This window comes from Anguilla rostrata, chromosome 4 (genome assembly GCF_018555375.3).
Source record: "Anguilla rostrata isolate EN2019 chromosome 4, ASM1855537v3, whole genome shotgun sequence".
Taxonomy (NCBI): Eukaryota; Metazoa; Chordata; class Actinopteri; order Anguilliformes; family Anguillidae; genus Anguilla; species Anguilla rostrata.
This window is the reverse complement of record NC_057936.1, coordinates 42,150,596-42,177,927: the sequence shown is the minus strand read 5'-3', so window position 1 is coordinate 42,177,927 and position 27,332 is coordinate 42,150,596. Positions and strand designations below refer to the sequence as shown.

General features: G+C 41.1%; 1 protein-coding gene across 4 annotated transcripts; it reads right to left on the bottom strand.

The window, feature by feature from the left end:
- Positions 1–250: 250 nt before the first annotated feature.
- LOC135254131 (choline-phosphate cytidylyltransferase B-like) lies at positions 251–26,208 on the bottom strand. 4 transcript variants are annotated; one of them, XM_064334112.1, is made up of 9 exons: positions 25,928–26,205; positions 25,577–25,633; positions 23,826–23,925; positions 22,866–22,982; positions 20,114–20,265; positions 19,569–19,647; positions 11,155–11,297; positions 9,650–9,838; positions 251–2,807 (listed from the first exon to the last, which is right to left on the bottom strand). In XM_064334112.1, the coding sequence occupies exons 1-9, from the start codon at positions 25,964–25,966 to the stop codon at positions 2,565–2,567; spliced, it is 1,119 nt and encodes a 372-aa protein (XP_064190182.1). In that variant the 5' UTR covers positions 25,967–26,205; the 3' UTR covers positions 251–2,564. The 4 variants fall into 4 exon arrangements, with proteins under 4 accessions (XP_064190182.1, XP_064190184.1, XP_064190183.1 ...); XM_064334114.1 differs by lacking the exon at positions 22,866–22,982 and having other exon boundaries at positions 25,928–26,208; XM_064334113.1 differs by lacking the exon at positions 25,577–25,633 and having other exon boundaries at positions 25,928–26,202.
- Positions 26,209–27,332: the final 1,124 nt, after the last annotated feature.

Sequence of the window (27,332 nt, the reverse complement as noted above, 5' to 3'; positions counted from 1 at the left end):
GATGAGTTTTTAAGTATAAAAGAAGATGATACATCTAAAAAGTAACAAAGAAAAACATTTTTCTAACAACACGCAAGACATTAAGTTTCTAGGGAGGGCCTGGGTGTGCAAAGTGTGGAGCTCTCAGAAACTGGACAGAGGAGTGGGTGTTGAACCCAAGACTTGGATGGTCATTTGCAAGCCACTAAAGCTTTCACTCAAACCTGTGCTCTTAATCAGTTCATCTGTCCAGTCGTTTACTCCAAGTAACCTTTCCAAACTTGAAACACTATATTCTAGCATGTGGTTGTTCTTAACAGTATGTTTGATACACATTTTAGGGCAGTGGCATTTAGGGACATACCGAGCTGTGAATGAGTTTGGAAATGGGAGTGAACAAGTGATGTGTCCATTACAAAATCTAGCACCCCTCCAGAGCTTCAACTAGAGCATAACGAGTTCCTTTGGGGATTGGGGACATTTGAGGACTGGGAGTAACCTGGTGGACTGGTGGATGTAACCTGTTGATTGTGAATTAATGACTGCAGATCTGAATGTGATGCATGATTTAGATGGAGACACGAGTGAAAGTGGGCGTGAATATGCTCAACACATCTTTGAGAGTTACTTGCAAGAGCATATATCCCTGCCATCACAAAGAGTTGTCACACTGTTCCATGTTCTTTGGGCAACAACTATACCATGTTTCATCGAAAATTCAGCCTGCATTCTCAGCAACCACAGACAGACCATACAACCCAAAAAGCTAAAGAAAAACCACTGACTACAGACAAACACTCAAGTCTTAAGTTTCAGGCTGATTGGTGTTTCTAGAATACAAAACATCGACTCTCTGGACAACAGATATTTCTGTGACACTGAACTAACATTGAATGGGAACAATGCACAGTTGTGAATGTTGTGCTGGCTGGGTCATTGCATATATCCCTGTTACAGGTCTACAGTATCTAATCTTCAAAAGGGCATGATTCAATCACAGCTTCTCTAAGAAGTCAGCCAGTTCAGCCCTCTCTAGTTAAGAGCCTTCAGATTTGTTTCCTGCATAGATCGGTGAGGCTTCTCAAACTTTCTGTTCTGCTCTTCATTCTTGTATTTATTATTGTTTTTGTTGTTATTTAGTTTGAAAAGTGCCATGGAAAAATTAACCCATTCTAATATCCCTGAGGCACATCAATTTTCTTATACCAAAATATGGAAGATGATAGGACCAAAACAGGACCATTTTTTAACCTCTTTCACTTTTTCATGCTATCAGCAGAGGGAGGCTTTGCATTATACTGAAACTCAACAAGACAAAAACAATGCAAATAGAATGCAAAGAGAAGGATTTTTTCATTTTAATTATATTTTTATCGATGCATAAGTGTAATGGATGCGTGCAAGCAAACAAAAGATGGTGCACGGAGCAGAACACTGAGCACCAAAAAAAGCAGGAGACGACACCATGCATTCAAGCTTCCAGGAGGTTCTGGTGTAATATAATTTGGTTATGACACTACAGACGCATTACAGAAGAGAATTCTAACCCCCTACTGGCAACAACTAGTCTTTTGCCCCCACTACACACGCAAGATTGTCTTTACTGTGTTATACTAAAGATGTATAAAAGTGCCAGATCAACCACAATACAGCCTCACTCAGCAGATTGATGTATAATTCGCAATATAATCCACCTTACACACAGAGGATATTTACAGGAGCAGTTTAGCACCTTGAGCATAAACTGACTGTGCCTCACCCCAGGAATGTCACCTGCAAACCCTGTCATTACAGCCAAAGTCCTTAACTGTCATGACACCACACTGCCAGCAAAGCGGCAAGGCCATATAACTCTTACAGTATTTCTACAATCACAAAACAATCACATTGTCCTGGAGGGAGAAGTAAACAAACATTAGACTACCAGAAACAACTGAAACAGTGCAAAGAAAAGAGCCACACTGATGCGCGTACCACAAGGTCAAAATTTACTGTTTGATGATCAGCCTGAAACTGGCTGACTGTGCTGTAGAACCTCACACCACAGCCCCACCCCTCAGTCTACAGCCTACTTTCAGTTTCATGCCCTTCAGAATAATTTTAACTCTAAAAGCCTGAGTCAATTTAAAAAAGACTAAAAACAAAGGAAATGTAAAAGTGTAAGATGGCTCTGAAGACATGATCTGTTTCTCTGCAACTCTCGTTTTCTCTCATTTCACCTTCCTCTCCATGGTCAAGTCACCTGATTACAGTCACCTGGTTAATGCAAAATCTCACAAGTTCTCTGACAGGAACTGAAGAGGTGCTAGCACAGCCTCAATTAAATGTTCCATGATCTCCCACTGCCTTTCATACCCACAGTTCCCCACACTGAGCAAGTCTGAGCATCCAATCACTGCTGGTGTGTTATCCAGCGTGGAGGACAAGTCAAGATCTGTGTAATTGTGTGTGTGTGTGTGTGTGTGTGTGAGAGAGAGAGAGAGGAAGAAACCTTGTAATGACTGCGTATGTGTCTGTATTTATAAGTGCAAGTGCAATTGTGTTTGTGTAGTTGTCTATGCGAGTGTGTGTGTTTAAGCATTTCTCTACTTTTCGTCCTCGTCCCCCTCACTCATGCTGCTGAAGGAGGCAGAGGCTCCTTTTGGAGGGGATGTGGGTGAAGCTGGAGAGGGGGGTGAGGGCCCACAGAAAAGCCAGGGGCGGGGGGGTGAGGGAGAACGGGAGGACGAGCGCTCCCTGGGGGGGCTGCTGCCAGGGGACCCGTGGGGTGACTGCTGTGGTGACATTGCCTGCAGCATCCGACCACTACGCTCCTGAAACATCTGCTTCTGGAAAGAGAGAGAGAAATGCATTTCAATATAATACAATTTTATTTATATATCGCTTTTTACAAAGAGGCTATCACAACATGCTTTTTTAGAAAATAGGAAAACCAAGAGAGGAAAACCAAGCCTGAAGAAGACTCATTTGACTTGAAACAGCGATGATTTGATTATAGCAGTTAAATGGGAGCATTTTTCATTAGCAACAGTGTGATGTTTTTTCCTATTGATTTAGACTCTGCCTAGCACCTGCAGCTATGTTTTATTGGATGTGCATGTTCTAACTCAGATCACTGAAGTTCCAAAGGACCTGCAAGTTAGGAAAAAACCCAGTGGAACCCAGCCTAGCACTTTCAGCTGTTAGTAAAGGTTAGGCCAAGTGGTAAAAAGATGGTAATTGGAATCTACAGAATAAATAATCACAGTGATTAAACAGATTACAGCCCACAGTATTACGCCGGGCACCCACCGCACGCGTAGCGTAAGCGGCGCGTAAGCAGCACGGCGAAGCAGCACGGCGCGGCGCGTAGCGTGTCTCCACTGGTTCCGTTTGTGTCGCGCAAAGGCTTGCTTAAAGCTCTATATTCCTAGTAGCTCTCGCAGTCTGCAGTGGGATTACATTGTGTATTTCACGTTTGTTCACGACTGTTGATTATGGGTAAGTGAATACTTGGTGAGAGACCTTTTTCAGTCTGTTACTATGGTAATAGGACGGAGTGTAGCACAGTGGGTAAGGAACTGGGCTTGTAACCGAAAGGTCGTAAGTTTGATTCCCGGGTAGGACACTGCCGTTGTACCCTTGAGCAAGGTACTTAACCAAAATTGCTTCAGTATATATCCAGCTGTATAAACGCTTTAAATAATTACCATAAGCTTAAATCGAAACGTAGCCTACATAATAATCAATCTCAAACTGCATTAATTTATTTGCTTGGTTAACAAGCATGCCAACTTTATGAATAATATGTAATGATCATCATAATAATAATAATAATAATAATAATAATAATAATAATAAATAATCCGTAATCAACCATTGGGAATTGCCGTGTCGTCTTGTCATTCACGTCAAAACGTGTATAGGATCAGATTTAGTAAAATCAGCTAATCATCGAAAAGATAGCGTAACAGTTTAATCTTGAAGGGATATGAACACCACAACGCCATGAACACCGTAAGCTTTGAAGTACAAGTGCAATAAAGGCTTGCTTACAACTTCATTTATAAAATAGGTGCATTTTCATCGGCAAGACCACTAAACAATCTGATTTTTTAAAGCTCTGTGGATTATCTGATTTTTATTAACAAGCCCTTTTTGAAAGCACGGCGAATGAAGACATCGGAGAAGTCAAATAGACTGAGCAACGGTTGGTTAAAAACTACCTTCCAACACTCGAGCTAACAAACCACTGCTCGGTGCATTCACTTCTACATCATTCAATAGGCTACGTCTTTCTGTGGTGTATTTTCAAATTTACCCCACCCCCTCCGCAAAATAAGATAGCGAAACTAAGTTTGCCTTTTCCCCAGGTTCCAGTTTTTTTGTTTTTTTTTTCTTCTGCAAGGACAATACAAAAATGAAAAGGCTTGTATTTTTTAGCTGCTTATAAAATATCTGGTGTTTATCTGGTTTTATCTTGTTCTCCACTACTGCAAGAGGGAACTAGGGACACACCCCCAGTAATATAAGGATGAAATATAAATCAGAGCATGTATACCTAGCATTTTAGAGCATATTTCTGTGTATAAACAGGCCATCGTGACGCGTGACAAGCCGAAAAAATAGAACAGAAGCAAAAAACGCGCGAGATTCGCAGCCGGTTCGCGACGCGTTCGCATCTGGTGGAGACGACGTCGCCCGCTGCCGTTGTAATAACAGTACTTCAACTACGCTTCAGTTACGCGCGTAATACGCACGTAGTGCGCTCGCGGTCGATACGCGTGCGGTGGGTGCCCGGCTTTAGACCAGATTGTGAAGACAGCCCAACAAAGACAAGGCAAACATGAACAAAGAAATACATTTACTTTTCGGTGTGACATTTCTTTCCACTCACGAAACGAGTCACATAAACAATGCAATGTCGTCATACAGTGGCAATGAGAGGTCATCAAGTTTTGTTGTTTTTTCTTCTTATTGTAATGTCATCCGGTTCTGTTTCCCTTGAGTAATACCATGAATGCATTTCTTTCTAATGAAACCACACCCAGCAGAGTCAAATTCATATGGGGACTCGCAGGCACCTAATAGGGAAATATTCTTATATAAGAAATATTCTTAAAGTTAAAATTCTCTAAGGCAGGGGTGTCAAACTGAATCCCTAGGGGGCCGCAGTGTCTGCAGGTTTTTGTGGTTTCCTTTAAATCGGCTACCAATTAAGGCCTTAAAAACAAGGTGGATTCCTTAGCAAAGCAATAACTTAAATGAAACACTTGTTCCGAGAGCACCCCAAAAACCAGCAGACACTGCGGCCCTCCAGGACCAGAGGTTGCCACCTGTATTCTAAGGGGAAGACAGTTTCATAATAGAACACACAGCACTCTTAAGTGGCAGCCTAGGGCATGGTTCTGCTCTTCACTGCAGTACTGTACACTATGGTGCGATGGGTAACTTGCTCATGTGTGCAACAGCAGCATTGCATCTGTAATTGAAACCCGAAATCATCTTAGTCTCTCCTCCACCCCACATTGCCACCCATCATTATGGATCATTATTGTAAAATGGTGACATTAGAGGCTAACTTTGGACACATCATTATACAAAAACCAGTGTGAACACAAACCTTCTCATGAACTCAAAGGGACAAACTGACTTCTACAACACCAACTCAAATTCCCTCATATGTTCTGTATCACCAACCTCAAACAAGCAACCTTATAGATTATTGACTGTTCAGCACAGCTGTTATTATGGGTAGGGCCACCAGTTTGTCTCCACCATGTGACCTGCAGGAATTTAAACTTGTATTTCAGTGGTTGTCCTCCAGGGGTCCCCAAAGGCACTCCAACGGTACAGTCAACCGACTAATCATACAATTCGGTTTCTAATGGAGACACTAACCCCTTTGCGCAAAAGCCAAATCTGCACAATCCTTGCCCATTTAGGGGGTACCTTATTTAAAGATGTATGACTACAGTTGGGAGCATCACAGATACTTGAAAAATGATATAAATGAAGAAGGACATTTGTACAATTTACAATAATTTAGGAAGAAATAAAGTGCCACAAATGCAATTGTCTAGGCAAAAAAGCAAAAATGAATTTGCTCTTTTTTAGTTTGCAATGAAATACTGAGAGATTCCATACATTGAACAGGTTAAACTATACATGTCCTGGATCAAAAAATCCTTGACCACAAGTGCGTAAAATCTAAGGGTGGATATGTAGAATTACTAAAGATCTATGAAGCAAAAAGTAAGCAGCTTACCCAGTGTCTCCAAATCTATCCAAAATGTCTAAATTATGCATTGCTGTAAATAAAAACAAACTGTAATCATGTATTTTACAACAAATCAACTGTTTTGACTCAAGAAACTCACTTTTGCATAATTTTCTATTGGGAATTACAAGCTTTCCATCAGTACAGTGGTCTAAAATATCTAGGGGTCCAGAAACATATCCAAAATCTCTCCAAAAATGAATAAAATCTTTTTTGTCCATTATAAAGCATATAAATGTGCCCCTTATGAAAGTTTAAGATGAAACATTGATATCAGATAAAAAAATTATGCAAAATCATTGTCAAACAATGCAGTACAGTACCTAAATGTGTAATCATTAACCCTCATATGTTTTTCTGTACTCTACAGTATGTAACGTCTTATGGTATGGGGATAGGACGACATTAAAACAATACTCAACCGTACACCACGTTTTGCTGATACTCCAGGTAACATCCGGTGCTTGAATCAGAAACCCTACTCAGCTACCAACAAACAGTTGGGTTACTGTGTCAAATATCCTCATTATAAAATACCACTAACGTATTTAAAGACACTCAATTTCAAAAATAATGTATATAACCAAAATATTTTGAGCAGTAATACTTGCATAGTGATGATGAAATGTTATCTGTGTTCAGTAGATAGAGGCACAGACAGTAAATCAATTCAGTCATTCTCTCCTCTTTTGTCTTACTCCAGCTAGGTCTCTTAACTATGCCAGCTAGGTCTATCAGCAAACATATGCCTTAGCCATGCTCGAAAGTTCTCAAGAATAATATTTTCCAAGAAACGATGGAAGTCATTGATAAAGTTTTGCCAGGTGCAGTGTCTTTTACTGCTACCACAGAGTGAATGCGTAAGGAGGCGATGATAAGAGCAAACCTTTGGTTACGCTGGGCTATAAAACGCTATTCCAAAAGTAAAATTAGACATCTTATACAGTTAGAAAGCTTATATAGTCACCTATTGGATAAATTAATTGTCAATCAAGCCAAATTGTACTACCAAGGGCGACAACACCGCAAACAGCATTTGTGGTATTACGCACAGCTATTTTGGAAGATGCCCAGGCGTCACAAATGAGCGTGTATTTCACAATCGGATTGTCCAAGACAATATATGACCACTCAGTCTCGAAAGGGACATGTCTATGCGTAAAAACAATGGTAAGGTGGTATATTTATTCCATATTTAGTCCCAGATATTGACATTTGAATGACATAGTATAATTTTAGAAAAATTGTCAGTGAGCAGCGTTTCCACTGCTGTATTGGCATATCTTAGGGCTATTGCTGGGTTTATCTTGTTGCTATGATGGAATACAAATTTTTAGTGGTGATAGAATATTTTTATGAACGCCCAGATCGACACTATTGTACAGTGTGTCGTGGGTGGGTGTAGTTGCAGACTGCAGGGAGGGGATGTTTGGTAAATGGATGACCCGTGCGACAATGGTGACGCTTAGAAACTCTGTCTTGAGTATAGTTGTCCTGAATTGTCTACTAATAAAGCCCGAACACAGAGTTTGTGTTTTCAACTCATAGTATGGTTGCAGGAGCACTGAAAATATGAGTTGAAAAATCTCAGGATGCCGGCGTCATGGCCACTCGGGGATTGCACCAACAAGCTGTAAAAGCATGTCTTTGAGCGAATGGTGTCACTCCTTGTCCTGGAGAGCTTCTAGGTCTAGGTTGGCTTTCATTGTTACTGACTAGCACAGAAAATGATAAGTTAAAGGGGGCTGATTATACAGTTAATTCAGGTCACCTGGTTTCTTGGGTTTGAAAAAACAAAAAACAGCACTCTGTGGCTCTCCAGGACCAGGATTGAGTATCACTGCTGTAGAAAAATGCATCAATATACAGTAAAGCAGGTTTTTGTTTTAGCCCAGAACTAAGACACCTGATTCTACGTAAGGTCTTGTTTGAAGACCAAGATTAGTTAATTATCTTTATGATTAATTATTTTTTATTTATTTAACTTTTTGTGCAATTTTGTGCAAATGTTATATAATATAACATGCTTTCATTTTATATTTTGGAATTTCCCACTGCTTCTAACAAAACATGCCCCTCTACAACATTTTAGAATACTGTAATATGTCCACGGTAGTAAGTAATCAAACTGAATTTAACATGTAAGTGTTGCTTGTACTGAGGTGGAGAAAATGAGATAATTGTTTGAGAAGTGACTTGACAAAGAGGCTATCGTGACCTCTAATACCATGTGAGAAAACAAAGGGAGACAAATGGGTTACATTTTTGTTTTTCTGTGTATCTTTTCATGGAATCATCATTCACTGGGGGTTACACCCTTGCAAGTTCGACCAAACCCCAATGATTGGTACATTCCTGTAAGAATGCTCATGTCCATGACAAAAACCAAACACATGAATATGGCTCCATGCCCTGTAAGAATGGCCACACTTCCTGATAATGGTTCCATCCCCTGTAACAATGGCCCTGCTCTGCAAGAATGACCACACCCCAGAGAATGATCCTTCGCTCTGTAAGAATGGCCATGCCCCACAAGAATGGCCACACCCCAGAGAAAGGTTCGCCCCCCTGTAAAGTTGGCAGTATACTTCGTAAGAAGTATACCTTTTTGAGCAAAATGAAGCAATGAGAACAACTGAAGAACAAAAAGACGCGGTGTTGTGTGTTCGTACGGTGCAGTGTGCGACGGCCTCCAGGGAGAACTTTTGGAAAACTTCTTTCTTGTTCTCCGACCTCCCCCTCTCAGCTATTGGTCCAAATATCACATGGTTGGTCACGTCACGGTTGAGAGTTCAGAGGGCAGACTTCCAGACTTCACATGCTAATGTACAGAGAGTCAATGCCAATCTCTCTTCTGTAGAGATGGGAATTCTGTGAGTTCCCGCATGTTTGATGAATGGTGCTACTCGTTTCAGCAAGTCATCAAAACGCCTAGCACACATTCAGAAATAAGAGAAAGTGGGCCCCCTCGTCTAAACTCCGCATTTGCCGAATGTACAGACAAAACTCTCCATTCTCCGTCCTACTCTGATTTAGAGGGTGAACGTACCATCTCCTTCGCCTTTTTTCTTTTGCATAGCTAGATAAACTAAAGCCACTTTAAACACTTTAAACTTTTTGTTTTTTGTTGTGATCTAACGTAGCCCTTCTCTTTATACATCCGTGGCGTAGCCGCGAGATGGAGGTCTGGGCGAGATTCCTGCCCTGGTTAATAGCTAATTATTCGTAATTATTCACGCCCCAGCGGCGTGGAGTGACTTTAAACGGAGCGGTGTTCTCACCGACAATAGTGTTCATGGACATGTTCGCCGGTGGTTCTCAATCCTGAAGTTCTTTCTTCTTACTGAGTATACTGCCAGCTTAAGAATGGCCATGCCACACAAGAATGACCACACCCCCTTACGGTCTTACCCAGGCTCCATCCGGTCCAAACAGCTCCAAGAAGTTTCCAATGAATTCCCGAGACTTCTCCTCCCACTTCAGGATAAGGTCATGGCTCTTCTCCTCTACTTTGTACACAAAGTGCTTGGACTTCTCCTCTACAGTCTTCACTCTCTCCTTCATTCTGTCCACCTGGTTCTGCAGTCTATATTTTTTCTCCTGCCTCAGCAAACACCAGGGACATGACATGTGAGCACTGGACACATTTTGGTTTTACATTGAAAAAATAATTCAACCCTATTTCTTGGATTATTTAGTATCAATGCCTCCTCATATGATTTGTTGCCTCAGGGCAATGCTATGCCATTAGGGTACCAAACACCAAGAAAAGTCATGCATTTCCTGGACATGTATTTAAATTTTGTATTTTGTAATAAGCACTTTATCCATTCTTTATCATTCTAGCAATGGCAAGAATGGCACAGCTATGGTTCAATTTGAGATACTGAATGCATATATTCAGCAGCCACTTTATTACGTACACATACTCATTAACGGAAATAGACTGGTCCTCCAAACAGCAAATCATGTGGCTGCAGCTCAATGGCGAAGACATTTATTTGTTGTTCAACCAAATATTAGAACAGCTTGATCTGAATGGCAGTTCTGTGAGCAAAAACACATTGTTAATCAGAGAGGTCAGAGGGTTGCTTGAAAGCAAGAAAATGTGGAAATTGCGCAAAGATCTGAACTTTGCAAGGCAAATGTATAAAAAGGACTGTAATTCCTACATGGATCACAATATGGAGGTAAATACACCTCACACATTAACCTCCTATTCATTGTTACATTTTAAATCCAATGTGCTGGACTACAGAGCCACAAAACAACACTTTTCAAATACTTACGTAATGCACTGTATATGGATGCCTATATATGCAGATCTACACACACATGCCTCCAGAGCTGTGCCACAGAGCACAGTGTTTGTGCACTGGAGCAGCGCACTGTGTGCATTATACATGAGAATATGTCCTGTATTCTGGCACACACATGCCTGCTGCCCTTCAGCTGCAGGTACACACTCCCTCTTCTTCAAGCTGCATCCGTCCTTCCCTCTCCACCATTCATCCTCCTTTTTCCTCTTGTACTTTACCATATTCCTCTTTTACGCTATTCAATCTATGAACCGCTCTTTTGCCATGACTATAACCAGCACTGTGTTGCCACTGCATTTTTAATACAAAATGACAAATTATAGAATATCCCTCTTTAAAATCAGCAGAAAAAGAGCCTGAACAAGCACTAAAATATTGACAACACAGATATAAGAATACTTTTTTGACATTACCCAAATAGTAAATAACAATATTCTGATGATCACCGATGCTAACATAATGTTTTCTAGGATTGATCCATTGATTTTATAGCATTGATGATGCAGAGAAAACTCAGCGCTACTTTGCCAGTTCAGCACTACTGTAAATACAGGTTTGTTTTATGTCAGTGTTACGTTATTGGAACGTTTCTCTTACATTGATGTAGCTGACATTCAACTCCTTGGCAGTGTAGCCCCTCTGCAGGTTGCGTCTGGCATAGACATCATAGTCCCGCACAATACGAGTGATGATGTCTGATGTGGAAATACCCTCTGTCCTCTGAGTGGGAACAAACATGCCTGAAACACACATACATGCTGCATAGGTTAAAATTCCCCTGAAATGCACAAATACATAAACACACACAGGTAAGAGCCCATATTGGTGACACACACAGACACATGCTCTCAGGGCTCTTATACCCAAACACAAGTGTCTTTGCTAGTTTTAGCCCAAAGCAGTTGACATTTTTCAGACCAGCATCCATGCAGTTTAAATAGCTAATGACCTTGTGCCGATGTGGGTGGGTTGGTCTAAAAATGAGGTGTAGTCATGGTAATTGTTGGCATTATTGCTATTTTGATGCAGCTTAAAGCATTTGCATTATGGCCAACCAAAACCTGGTCTTAATTCATATCGTAGTTTCATTCTTATTTTAAGGGCAAATTATTAAGATAGAAATGTGCACCTCCAATGTGCACAATGTGCGTAAACCCTACTGTCTGTTATACACACAGGGACACACAAAACCTTCCATAAAAATATCAAGATTACAATGTGAAATATTATTATTATGTATATCATGTCATAATGGGGGGGTCATAATGTTGATCTGAATTAGACAATCGCAGTGGAGGGGTGGCTATGCTAAATCTGCCGTTATATAGCAATCTGCAGAGGTGCAAATAGCCATCAGTATCTGACCGTGTATTAGTGATCCCCGCTAGCTGATAGTGTGCCCTCAGATGCTGAGCTGCATGTGGGGCTCTATTTTAATGATCTTTGTGGTCACTTGTGGGCGTGTTTACTATTTATAAAACAGTGTTCCTTAAATGCATATTGATTGTATATTTTGGGAATCCTCACAGCAATAATTAAGGAGTCCTCCATAACAGAACTATATGGTATGGAAAAATGAAATATTTGAAATCAGAGAGTTTACACTTGAGGCCAAAGTTTACATACACCTAGGCTAAAGACATTCAAACTCAATTTTTCACAAATGTGGAGTTGTGAAAAATTCATGTTTCCATACATTTCCTGTCTTAAGTAAATTCGGGTATCTGCTTTATTTCCATAAGAGGTCATTTCAAAATAATAGCTAAGAGACAGATTTATTTCAGCTTTTATGTACTATATCAGATTTTCAGTGGGTCAAAGGTTTACATACATTTTGTTAGTATTTGGTGGCATTGCCTTTTAATTCCTTAACTTGAATCAAATGCTTGGGGTAGCCATCCACAAGCTTCTCACAATACTTTGCCGGAATTTTTGCCCATTCTTCCTGACAGAACTGGTGTAACTCAGTCAGGTTTGTCGGCCTCCTTGCTCAGACACGCTTTTTCAGTTCGGTCCACAAATTTTCTATGGGATTCAGGTAAGGACTTTGTGATGCCCTCACTCTGTTGTCTTTAAGCCATTTTGTTACAACTTCGGAGGTTTGCTTAGGATCATTGTCCTGCTGGAAGATCCAGTTGCGACCAAGTTTTAACTTTCTCGCTGATGTCTTGAGGTGTTGCTTCAGTATTTCTAGATAATCCTCCTTCCTCATGATGCCATCTATTTTCTGAAGTGCAGCAGTCCCTTTCACAGTAAAACATCCCCACATGATGCTGCCACCCCCATGCTTCACAGTTGGGATGGCATTCTTCAGATTAAAAGCCTCACCCTTTTTCCTCCGTACATAGCGCTGATCATTATGGCCAAACAGTTCAATTTTTGTTTCATCTGACCAGCGAGCACTCCTCCAAAAGGCTAGGTCTTTGTCCTGATGATCACCTGCAAACAGCAAACTTCATTGTGGATTTTTTTATGCCATTTCTTTTTGCAAAGTGTTTGTTATGAGTAAGTGAGAAATGCAAAGTAACCCTTTAGGAAATGGTTGAGGATTATGGCTGTCCTTGTGTGAATTTGTACAGTTTGATGAGCTTGTACCGTGTAGCACTTTCGCTTTGCTATATATGTAAAGTGGCTGTGACAAAGGGTGCGGTGGCTTAAGTATAAACGCATCTGAAAATGCCCAGTGTATGTACTCACGGATTTGCCGGCCATCCAACGAGCCTTGATTGACAAAATTATCAGCAAGATCGAAAAATTAGAGCTCCCTAGGTCGCAACTTGTGTACCCTTCTGTCCTGTTCCATTTTCTGTCGTCGATATGCACTTTTAGTGTTCGTAGGGTTTATAAGGCATTTTGATAGGCTTATCTGCAGGCAGGAGTCCTCTTTGCTGTTTTGCTTAGGTAGATCAGTGACCTTACGTGAGAATTAGAAGTAGTAGAACCGGAACACTTGATAGTGGAGAATAGGAGCAGATGCATATGTCCCAGCAATCTTTGCATATTATAAAATAACAATAGTATGAGAAATGGGGACAAATGATGAAATTGAGTAGTTGAAACAATATGTTTTTATCAGAATGGGCATGTAGGTGAAGTTTGACATGATCACAGACTATAGTGCGAAGTAAATGAAGTGACCATGAGCGAGCTTAGTTTCCTTATCAAATGGTATATATAACAGCCTGTATTAAATGTTAGTTGTTGAAGTGGAGGGTTAAATAACGTGTGCAATCTATTGCACTAATGTGTTTTTCTCATGTTCAGTGCTAGTAGTTATATTTATGAGTGAATCATGATTTTAAATGTAGGCTAATGTTTTAATGCGGAGTTGCAGAACGTACATACGTAGTAATTGTTTGTATGTGGCTAGATAGAGAACAGGGCGAGGTAACATGAATGTAGTAACGTGGCGTTTGCTGATAAGAAGGTTTTGTACGGTAGCCAAGTGAAGAAATATAGTTAGTAGAAATGGCACAGTGGTGAACTGGTTAATAAAATTAATACATTTGCCGTCATGAAATGCATATGGGTGGCCGTGAGTGAGTTTTGGTAAAGCAAATATAAGCGTAAGAAAATGTTAGTGTAAAAGAGAAAATGATCTGCCTTAAGCCTTAAACCGGAGGTTTACCAGTCTGTGACTTCGTTAGTGCAGCACCATGCCATAGCTATGCAATGCGTGAAATATCATTAGGAAACCTGCCGCCAGTAAGCACAGAAGAGCTCCCGTTGAATCCATATGGCTTAGCAATATTGTAGCCGGTTAATAACTGAACGTACAGGCGGTACGTCATAATGCATATGGCTTAGCAATATTGTAGCCGGTTAATAACTGAACGGTGAACGGCGGGTAGATATGGTGCAAAAGCAATAATTGATAAGTAGTAGACAATTATTAGTGAGGGTCGAAGCAGGTTAAAGAAACGTGTTCCTAGCTGGGCTTGAACCTACGACCCCTTGTTCCCAAGACTGTAACCTTGGCCACTAGGCCACAGGCGGACTAGCTGTTTAAACTGGAAATGTTTCAGAGTAAAAAGGTATGGGTATTTTGCGTGTGTATGCGCTTTTTTGATTGGGTCGTGTAGGTGAAGATTTGGCTGGTGTCAGTGAAATGTCCAATGGGGAGACATGTTGTTAGTGGGATAGGCGGCAGGAAAAATAAGAATGAGAAGAAGAAGAAGAAGAAGAAGAAGAAGAAAGAGAAGAAGAAGAAGAAGAAGGAGAAAACGCAAAATCCCCTTAGTTTGGGGCTTTATTGTGTGGACATGTGAAGTTGTCTATGAATTCTGTCTGTTGAAATGGGGTCAGAATGTACAGAATTTACATTACATTACATTACAGGCATTTAGCAGACGCTCTTATCCAGAGCGACTTACACAACTTTTTACATAGCATATTTACATTGTATCCATTTATACAGCTGGATATATACTGAAGCAATTTCGGTTAAGTACCTTGCTCAACAAGGTACAACGGCAGTGCCCTACCCGGGAATCGAACCTGCGACCTTTCGGTTACAAGCCAAGCCCAGTTCCTTCCCCACTGTGCTACACTCCGTCCTGCAAAATTGAATGTTTTTAAGGGCTGAGTGTCTGTGGCTGTTGTGGTTATTTCTGTGGGGAACCCTGAAAAGTGCCAAACTCTTGGTGCTGTATAAGTATGGGGCATGCCCCCGCCAAGGCGTAACTTGGCGGGATGGCATACCTGCCATCCCAATTCAAAATAACGACAGAAGGGATTTTGTTTTGCTGAAATGAAATGTTATTCAAATTGTAGCCAATCCCTGTCTTGACATCATCCTGACTGTTCTGGCACGATGTTTTAATATGTACGTCTTCGTCAAGGTCTATACACTGTGGTATAAAGCATTTGAGTTTTACGAATGGGTGTTTTTTGTAATTAAGGTGGAAAGGAGACATGCGCAACCCTCTGGAATGCGAATCCCCTGCTGATAGAATAGTATTCCATAGCCAGCTATAACGTGCTGCTAGTGTATTATCTCTGGTGGCCAAGTCACCGGGAAAACTCGTTTGAACAACAAGATTCTTACATGTATGTCTTTGCCAAGGTCTTATCTACAGACTGGTATAAAGTATTTTAGTTTTACAAATGGGTGTTTTTTGCAATTATGATGAATAGAGACATGCGCGTCTCTGGATTCTGAATCCTCTGCAGATAAAAAAAAACGTATTCCATAGCCAGCATAACCTGCTGCTAGTGTATTATTTCTGATGGCTAAGTCATCAGGAAAGCTCGTTTGAACAACAATATTTTTACATATATTTTTAATCCAAGATCGTGTCTACAGTATGGTATAAAGGATTTTAGTTTTACGAATGGGTGTTTTTTTTTTATTAGGGTGAAAATGGGGACATGAGCCTGGTCGATCCCATTCCCCAACTGCAATGGAATTGTGAAGCCATGGGGCCGCTATTGAAACTGAGATATTTTGGCAGGTATTGCTTTTTGAGAGTACACTTTTCATTAAATGACGCATCCCATAACAACACATACCAGTAAATGCATACAGTATATTTGTTTTACTGTACGAATTCCATAGAATATTGGTTCATGTTGAAGGAAAACAGATAAAAGTCGCACAGGTGATGATGTGTTTCTCTCCAACGACAGTGACATGATACTCTTTAAAGTCCCTCGTCCCTCTACTGAATTCGGTAAGATGGGTTTCAGATATTTTGCACCTTACAGCTGGAACAATCTGCAAAATAATTTTAAACTTGACACACAGGCCACACAGGTCAATGATAAGATATCTTCCTGCCTGGCTGACATCTCCACCTGGATGGCCAGCCACCATCTGAAGCTCAACCTCAACAAAACTGAGCTGCTCTTCTTCCCGTGCAAGACCTCCTTACTTCGTGAGCTCTCAATCACGGTTGATGGCACCACAATGACTGCCTCTCACTCTGCCAAGAGCTTGGGGGTGGTCCTGGATGACCAACTGGACCTCAAGGAGCACATAAAGGCAACATCACGGTCCTGCAGATTCCTCCTGTACAACATCAGAAGGATTCAACCATACCTGACGACGCACTCAGCTGCTCGTCCAGGCTACGGTGACCTCTCGCCTTGATTACTGTCACTCTCTCCTTGCAAGCCTGCCAGCTTGTGCCATACAGCCACTACAGATGATTCAGAATGCCGCTGCCCGACTCATCTACAACCTTCCCAAGTGGTGGAACGAACTCCCCGTCCCTCTCCGAACCTCCCCCTCACTACCCATCTTCCACCGTGGCCTGAAGACTCATCTCTTCAGACTATACCTAGACTAACCACCACCACGCTGTATATTTCACTCTAAATCCACCCCCCCCCCCCTTTTTTCATGACACTTGTTACATGTTGCCCCATCCCAGCACTTTTTGGTAATTTGTATTTGTCCTAATACTGTAGCTTATTCTGCCTAGTTGGCTTTGCAGAAGTTGGGTTAGGTCTGAATAGTGTTCACTGAGTGAACTAAACTGTGTTCTTGGCTAGAAATAGCTGTACAAAATAAGTATTGTACCTTACTGAACCTGTGTTTAGCAGTTGTCTATGACCATGAAATGCACTTTTTTGTACGTCGCTTTGGATGAAAGCGTCTGCCAATAAATGTAATGTAATGTAATGTAACAAATTAATTTCAGTTGTGGACTTTAAACATGCAATTTATGACTCTGTAACCGAAGTATGCGCCTGCTTTTAACCTCTTTTAACCTCTTCTCTACTTTTAATTATTGTTACAGCTCTCTCTCATTCCCCATTTGATGTTTGTACATTTTGTTAGGTGTAAGTCTTGTTGGGTAACTTTGTGTTTCATGTCAAGTCCCCCTTGCAAAAGAGATTTCAATCTCAATGGGGTTTTCCTGGTTAAATAGTGGTTTAATAAAAAATAAAATAAAATAACATGCGGACGAAGCGGCTAATTTTTAAAAATCGTATTATAGGAAACAACAGTTATATTTTGGCAAATTAGCGATTTATATGTTGTTATTTCACTATACTGTAGCATTTATGACATTATGCATGAAGAATAAACTGTCAAAATATGTTTTCTGAAAGATCGCCAAAAAGATCGGTCAAAAGGTTTGACCTCCCTACTAATAGTTATAATTATGATTGAGTCATGATTTTAAATGTTTTAATGGGGAGTTGCAGACAGTACATACGTAGTAATTGTTTGTATGTGGGTAGATAGAGAACAGGGCGAGGTAACATGAATGTAGAAATGTGGTGTTTGCTGATAAGAACGTTTTCTACAGTAGCCAGGTGAATAAATATAGTTAGTAGGCACAGTGGTCAGCTGGTATAACTTTTTAAGAAAATCAATACATTTGCCATCATGAAATGCATATGGCTGGCCACTGGAGGGGGGGGGGTGCCCTCTAGGGTGCCCCTTCATGCAATAAATTATGATGATGTGCCCTCTAGAGCAAGAAAATTTCATAATGTGTCTTAATGAGTGCCCTTCTAGTGGAGAAAACGTGATGCAGAGCTCTATAAGGTGCCCTTACAATGGTCTAAACTTGACATACCCTATGGGTGCCCTTCCAATGGAAAAGGGTGCCATTATGAAGTGCCCTCTATGCCGCCCCTACATGACAGTGTCCCAAAGGGTGCCCTTTCCAGTAGAGAAAATGGGATGCAGTGCTGTATAGGGTACCCCTACAGGTGAGAAAACATCATGAAGTGCCCAATTAGGTGCTCCTCTAATGGAGAAGTGCCCCTCCAGTGGATAAAATGTGATGCAGTGCTGTAAAAGGTGTCCCTACATGCGTGAGAATGTGGGGAGTTTCCTAATGGATGCCCCTCCAGTGGAGAAAATGTGATGTGGTGCCATATAGGTGTCCTTACAATGGGATAAACTTGAGGTTCCCTACAGGTGCCTTTCTGATGAAAAACTCATGAAGTGCCCTCTTAGATGCCCTTCCAAGTGAGAAAACACAATGCATCATAGCTTTTTGCACGCTGGTAAAGAAAATATATAAGAAAACGTTAGTGTAAAATATGAAAATATCTGCTTGAATATCCTTCGACCTCAGTCTTTCCAGTCCGTAACTTTGGCAGTGCGCCACCATGACATAGCTGTTCAATGCGTGAAATTTTTTGGTCAAACGTTTCCAGAGTTCTAAAGAACACAGGCCAGTAAGCACAGCTCTGGTTGAATCCATATGGCCTGGCAATATTGTAGCTGGTTAAGTGAACGTGCAGATGGTATGTCATAATGCAGTGTGTACGTTCGGTGAACGCCGGGTAGATATGGTGTAAAAGCAATGAGAAGTAATAGATAATTATTAGTAAGGAAAAAAGCATGTTTAAGAATCTTGCTTCCGGCAGGGCTAGAACCGGGGACCCTATGATCCACAGACCGTCACATTGACCACTCAGCTACGAACGGAGTAGCTGTTGAGACTGGAAATGTTTTAGGATAAAAAGATGTGTCTATTTTGCGTGTGTATGTGAGATTTTGATTGGCTCGTGTAATAATGTAATAATGAACTGCGCTATGACTTAATACAAGATTTTGGTAGGTCATAATGTAAACGCTTTCAGCTGCATCAAAATAGCAATACGCCAACAATTACCATGACCACACATTACGCTGGACTGGGAAATGACGGCTGCATCAGTCGGAAACTAGCCAATACATTCGCGTTTGGGTGTAAGACCAGTGTCTCCTTTCAGCTCATGTCTGTTTGAGCCAAACTTGTGGTCTGTGTTGTGATAAGAGATATCTGCACCGTCCTGTATCGACAGTGGAAGTTGCAGCATTGAGAGCAGATAATGAATATGATCTGGCATTCCAAAATGGGAGAAAGAAGGGAAAAGGCATAAAACACAGACACAGTCATACACACACTGATTATAATTTCATATTAAGATACCTAACCACACCACTCAGGTGAGAATTCCCTGCCTGAAACACACCTGTCCTACTGATACATGTATCTGGTACATCATGGTTTCTGTTAGTGTCACAGATGCTCAATGCAATCTACAGTTCACTGGCTCACCTGCTTCCTTGATGTGCTTGTAGACATCTTCAGAGCCAGCAGAAGAGTATGGGATGTCGTCATGAGCCACAAAGTCAATCTGGACAAAATAAAGGTAAATTTATCCAGAACAGAGTGTACTCCCTTTTTCGACAAAATCAATATAAAGTCAAAGCTGGTACACAGAGGACAGAATGCACTGGGTAAAATGGTGTCATGCCTGCTCAGCAGGACATTTCTTTTTAGCTAGTTTAGTTAGTTTAGTGTCTTTATTATCTCCATGGGACAATTTGTTCAGCAGCATGCGATATAAACCACATAACAATGAATATACCCATGACAACAGATAAAACCTCATAAACACAAAAAAGAATAAATGCATAAATAAATCAATATTAAAAAGTAATGCGTGCAAAGAAATTCAACCTGAAAAACACAGATGATAATAGATCTTTTGATATTTAAAATCAGTGTGCTCTGACAGGAGTGGGAGTAGAGGGGTGTGGCCAGATTTGGGGGACAGCTCAGGCTTCAGTAGGTGTGACTACAATCAGGGCAGTACTAACCTTGTGTTTCTCAAGGAATTCAGGGCTGAGTGTCCAGGGTGCGTCCCGCACCACCTCATCCACGTAGCGACAGTGGCGCAGCGCCTCATACCGCTCGTCCTCCGTCATTACAGTGAAGCCCTTATACCGGTGAGTCAGCTTGTCACTGCACACTGACACATACAGAGGCACAGACAGGGCAGAGATTGCCTTAGCCACTAATTGCCCTTTGTTGGCTGGTAAAAATGGTCAAAGGCCAGGAAATCTAAAGCCTTCCAAACATTCTGGGGAATAAATATGGACAGACTTGAGCAGTGGTGCCCTATCATCTGCCATGGAGGGCCAAGAGTATACAAGTTTTCATTCCAACCAATCATTATACCTGCTGCTTTAACTAATTAACTCGCCTTCAGCAAGAGGAGGGAACTAATTGGTGAGATTAGGTAAAGTGATAAGGAACGAAAAACCTACCCTCAGTGGCACTTGATTGGACACCACAGGACTAGCGTTTAAATAATGGCTCTTAAAATTTCAAATACAAATTGCACTTAATTTCAAAAGCACAGCAACGTATCATTGTTTTCACACCCAAATCACCCTCTTTCAGGCTGGTAGACCATGCAGGCACAAAGCAATGATTCCTTTTGAATCAAAACTGTACCGAGAAGTTGTCTTGAGCAATGTTTTTTAAGGTGGATGTCATGAGATCCTTCTTGGGGTGCCATGAAATTTAAGTTTAAGCATTCGTAAACTCGACTGATTTAATTTCATAATGGAGCATTTGTAAGCTCAACGGATTGCAATTAAAATTGGAGTACATGTAAACTCATACTGCAAATATTAGAACCTGGTTTAACTTGGCCCTCTGCGCATTCAACCTCTGTCTGTGCAGAGTCAAACGGATCTCCTGTGGGGATATAAATACAGTATGTTTTTTCATATTCTACGAAACTACCCATTTTTATTTTGGCCACCATAGTAAGTAAGATTAATAAATAAGAGTGAGACATTTTTTTAAATTAAGATTCCTTTCCCACAGTCCTTTCAGTGTAACTCAATTTGATTTAATAATTCTGTGATGTAGCTTGTCATATTTATGCCAAGCAGCATGATCTGTTATTGTATACATGTTTTTTTAATGAAACAAAGTGAAAGAGCAGGAATCAGTGCGAGTGGCTGTCATGCTAACCACTGTGCTAAACTTGCAGAGTGGTTAAGTCATTAGTTATTTCCAATGCTAGTGAAAATTACCTAAATATGCAGTTTATAAAAATGTAATTTGTTGAATTAAACATTTAATATTTTGACATGTTCATCTATTTTTGTCTTAATACATATTTACACGATTTCCCACCAATTCATAGTGTGAGCATGTTTTTATCACTGAAAAACATGGATAATGTGCAAATGTCATTTTGGGATGCTGCAGAAATAGAGATTATTTACAGCAGTGCTTTGGGCCTGAAGAGTTTGGGAATCACTGGTCTAGAGGAACACAGTTAAATTCAATGTTTGACTGCACTAATACTTACAATTAAAATTTTCTATTGTAATGCTGAAATATCTATGTCTATAATTTCTGTGATAGACAACAGAAATGACTGGAGCAGTCATTTCTGTGACTGGCCCCAGTCATGTGAGTGGCCTTCAAAGTGATGTCAGCGAGCTATAATACTGAGGGCACTCCAGGGGAACTACTAGGGGCTAGGGTTGAATTTGCAAGGGTAGCCTACGCTGGCAATTTTAAACAACCCATGCACTGCCTCTACCAGACAGTAGCCTAAATGCCCGTACATATCTTTGCATGGGTGGATGGCAAACTCAGACTTCTTGATAAGCTACTTGCCAGTTTATTTGTACCCATGCAATCTTTTTAACATTAGTGGCCTTTTACTGTACTTCCTCTTTTTTTCTGTTGTCACACCATTTGACAGACCTATGTATCATCTTTTACCTTTTGCAAGGTTAGGCATGGATAAAATAGAATTCAGCTGTGCATATTCACTACCAGTTAACAATGGAAATCGGTACAATTGGACTGGGGCCGTCAGCAGTCACTTGACGTGTTTGCATCAAAATACTGTCCTCTAACTAGACAAAATGCTCAACTCTCAGAGTTGATATCCAGTGCTTTTCAAGTCTTTCAACAGCTTGGTGCAATTTCACATGTTGCACCACTGGCCTTATGTTATGAAAGTATTTTCAAATAATTCCATTAAATCAAACACTTTGTATTTGAAAATTCTGTATTTCAAATGTTTTTTTTTTTTTTAAGTAATAGCAAATACATGAAAATCCTCCTTAAATGTATTTTCAAATACAATTTGTAATTTAAATACTCAGTATTTGTAAATGTTGGACTTCAAATAATTTCTAAAAAAGTATTTAAATGTAATTAAAATACTTTAAATATGTATTTGACCTAGGTCTGATATGTATTAGGGGTGTAATGAAAAATTGAAGCATCATGATGCAAACAAGTTAATAGACACACTTGTTAACTTAAAAAGTTATACTATTTGCTATTTCAGTAATCTCTTAGATTGTCAGTGGGGAGGGAATCTGTCAAATTTAATGGTCACATTCACATCACAGCTAATCGTATCATATCATGCTAAATCATTATAAATCATATCATTATAAATTAAGAGAAATTGTATTGCACTGTATCTTTGTTCAGAGTATCACTGTCTTATTGTATCATCATCAAGTTACATCGTTACACCCCTAATATGTGTGTCAATGTGTGTGAGTATGTGTGTTTCAGCCATACCTCCCACTATCAGGTAAGTGTTGGGGAACAGGTTCTTGGCCTGCATCAGAGCGCGAGCATGACCCGCGTGGAAGAGATCAAAAATGCCATCAGCGTAGACTCGTACCGGTCGGTCCACTGCAGGAACAAAAGCCCTGTATAATTATCTTTTGCCCTTAATGCGCTTAACCCCCTTTTCTCCAATATGGTATGGCCAGTTGTATTCACCTGTGATCAAATGGTGCAACCTCCACTATTTGTGCAGACAAGCTTGTGCCCTTCTCCAAAGAAAGTGATGTCATCTGCAGCTTATCATTAAAGGTGGGACATTTTATGATTTTCTCTACACGATGACTAGCTGATTTATCCTTGTGATTGCGTAGTTTTCTTTGGGTGCCTAAAACAACTATGTATAAAAAGGGCGGTTTTTCCTCTATTTATCTGATACCCTCATATTAAAGCTGTCAGTCTGCACTTTAATCTCATATTCAGTGTTTTATTTTAAATCCAGTGTGCCGGAGCACAGAGCCAAAACAACAATAAACGTGTCACTGCCCCAATACTTTTGCATTTAACTGTATATGAGTGGTGAAATATACATAAAAACCTGTGCCACACTCACACACACACAAGGTTATGAGCACGACGAGGCACTCAGCAGCCCCTCTGTTGCGCTCTGCCTCTCTCTTTCACTGCCCCTAACATTCTCCCTCCCTCCCTCTGTCCCTCTCTCTCACTTTTTCACTGCCCCTAACATTCTCCCTCCCTCCATCCATCCCTCTCTCCGTCCCTCTCTCTCACTCTCTCTGATTGCCCCTCACATTCTCCCTCCCTCCCTCCGTCCATCCCTCTGTTTCTCACTCTCTCATTGCCCCTCAAATTCTCCCTCCTTCCATCCATCCCTCTCTCGCTTTCTCACTGCCCCTCACATTCTCCCTCCCTCCCTCCATCCCTCTGTCTCTCTCTTTCTCTTTCACTGACCTGGTGTGCCACAGCGGGCCTGTGCGGCAGTCAGTTTCTCATGAGGTGCGCAACACTCGCAGCTTGTCTCCCTGGCAAAAATGGCTGGCTCCCTTAGTGTCTGCAACAGAGAAAAGGGAAAAGAGTAAGATAATGATTATTCTCATCACTGTTCACACCTTCAACACACAGCACAGCTCAATCTCAAAGAGAAAGCACAGACTTACATCAAATATACAGGTCTGATCAGAAAAAACTGAAATCTCATCTCCGCATAAACACAGCCTGATCTGCAAAACACAATCCGATCATCTACACAGCAGACATCCCTTAAAAACAGACGCCATACTCATCTAAACTACACACGCTTGATTTCACAAATACAGCACAGCCCGGCCTCCAAAACAATCTGATATCAAACAAAGTTTGGTCAGAAACTGTGAAATTTCATGTCAGCCATGCAGCCTAACATGAATTTCCACCCTCTGATCTCAGCTACATAGTAGAGTTTGCCTCCAGCAACAGTAAAAATGTGAGAAGGCTATTGTTCCAATAAGAGTAAAAGGTAATATAAATAAAACTTAAATTTCAAAACTAGTTTTGGTAGAGTAAGTTCTCAAATACATACCGGTAGCCTAAAACCAGTAGTCTTATTGTGGCTCATTGTCATTAACTCACATAACTGCTAGCTTCGCAAAATTTTTACAGCCTGCCACAGAACTGTTAGTTGACAGTTTCATGACATCAACAGTAGCCTTCTTCATCATCATCACCTTGTCCCCAAGATGTGTTTGAGCTGATTTTGCAGCAGTACCACTCTGCATGTTCAAATGATAGTAATATCAAAGCTTTTAAAATGGGCTTTATTACTGCGGACACCAGTCACATTTTTATCAAGAAGAGCATGGAAAATGATCTGTATGGGTTAGAACAGGGTTTGTGGAAGGTTTTGCATGTGCCTGTACAACTACTTTTTTCTTGCTTTCTGGTTTAGAGTTTTGAGGAGATTTTGGACAGTTGCCTGAAGAGGAAGAGGAATGTACATTCCCATGGAAACAGAGATGAGAGGAGAGTTGCGATTGCAGTCTCCCTGTCATGAGGGTAGGAACGCAGAGTTAACCCACTGTGTGCAACACTGGGCCCCGGGGCTGGCAGTAGATGAATCACCACACTGGAACCAAAGTCATGCGCAGGGGATAACTCCAAAAACAGACTCATCACTATAGCAACAGCAAAGCTCTTGGAGGGGTTGATGGATGAATTCCCACAGAAACAGAAATGGGGCAGATCATAAGGTTTGGGGATGGGGCAGGGGGGTGAATGGGGTGCACTGGCTGTGGAAATGATGTTTCCACACAAGGTGAAGAGATAGGAACGTGTGTAGCAGTATATGAATTCATTAAGTATGTGCTTGATAGGGTGTGTACTATGCAGTATCTGTTCACGCATTTGTGTGTATAGATATACAAGTATTCTTGGTAAGATTTATGGTGTGTGTGGGGGAGGGGGGGTGATGTTGGTACTATATCTTGCTGACAGCAGTTTATGTCCTGAAAAATGGTGAACTGTGGGTGTTAGGAGTGATGGGGCATATGAAGAGCATTTGGGGGTGTATGAAGTGTGGCAAGCAAGTAAACGAACACACTGATAAGCAAATTAACAGGGTACACAGCAATTTTACGGCAGTATTCCTCCTATAACTGCATCTGCTGCAGAGTTATGCCAAAAACACGATGACCACCATAGAGGAGGACACTGGCAGCGCTACTCACAGCAACCTTCTGCCCCTCACCCCAGACCCCCTCCCCAACAGCATCACCACTCCAAAACTGTGAGAGGAAGACAACACTTTTATAACTCCTATTTCTGCTATACATGCAAAATACAGCAGGATAAAGGTACAGATGCAAATGTTCATACACACACACAAACACAAAAACACATACAGTAACAGTGACAGACAAAAATAAAACACACAGACACAGTTGCACACAAAGACAGTTGCCACAAATACATATACATCCACCCAATGCACCCACACACAAAGATACAGCCAAACACAGACGTTCACTAAGACATAGCTGCATGAATGTACACACACACATACGTGTGAGGTTCCTCACCGTTCGAGGCAGAGGACAGGTATGCTCGATTTCCTCCATGTGTCCTGTAGAGGGCTCATGGGACAAGGCCGTGGATCCACCCGTCTGTGACTCAGCATCAGCCCAGAGCTGACACTCCCTCAGTCGAAACAGAGACGTACAACCCTGCAAACCCTTCTCCCCACTGTGCTTACCCTCCTCTCGCCTCTGCCCTGCCCCACCCCTGAATCACCTACCCTCCCCGAACACCCTCCTGCCCCTGCAGGAAAGATGACTGTGTGATCCACGGTCAACACAGAAGAGCTGCCGGCTTCAGGCATTCACCACGACAACAATGGAGGCAGGGAATAATAAAGGAAGGAGACAGGCAAAGAGGCATCCAATCAGTGGGCAGGTCATCATCTCAGATTTGCATGGGGAGTTCTGATTGGCCAAGCCAGCTGCCGCATTGCCCTATACTAGGCTTTGGATACCTTTGCCTCACTAGACAGGAGGAAGTGTCCTCCGATGTTTGATCGCATCAAGTAGGAGGCAGAGAAGTTGCTAGGAGACAGCAGGTCACAGCTTCCCAGTTAAATCCACCCCTTACAATAATGTTCTTTTTTTTGGCCCTGTGTCTTAAGTGTATAATCTACAGGTACATAAATATGTGTTCATGTCTGTGTGTGGGTGTACGTGTCTGTGTGTAAAGATACATTATGTATTATTCATAGTGTGTGGTGTGCATGTGTGTATTAAATGTTTGATTTTCTGTGTCATGTTTGCGTATATGTTATGTATAAAATATATATTATTTCTGTAAGTTTGATAGTGTATGTAGTATCTGTGTGTGAAAAGATGAATGGCTCTTCTGTGGTGTAGTTATATGCTTAACTGTGTGTATATAAATATGTGGGTATGCTGGATATAGTGTGTGTGTGTGTGTGTCTGACTGTGCTTTTGTGTGAGTCAGTGTACATGCTTGACAGGGTGTGTAGTAGCATGCCACATGTATCTGGTGCGTGCGTGTAGATATGAGTATGCTTGATTGGAAGTATGGTGTGTGTGAAGGTTTGGGTAGGGCTGGTACTGTGCCTTGCTGACAGCAGTTTATATCCTGAAAAATGGTGAATTAAAAAGGGATGTCATACACTAAACCTGGGCTATCTGAGAAAAAAGCCTGTGATTTGAAGAGAACCTATCAGATGACTTGTCATGTACACTGTACATTATGCACACATGCTCCAAAATTATAGAGCATTTTATCACAAAAAAATAAGAGAAGCCTTCTCCATTATTAATTTTCAGCTAAAAACAGTGGGTCCAAAGATCAAAATATATCTTAAAAACATGGCCACCTTCAGCCAATCAGATATCAGTAGCCTTTTGACAAGCCTAGCAATGGATGATCATCATTAAACTTGGCGAGTATGTTGATGTCTTCACT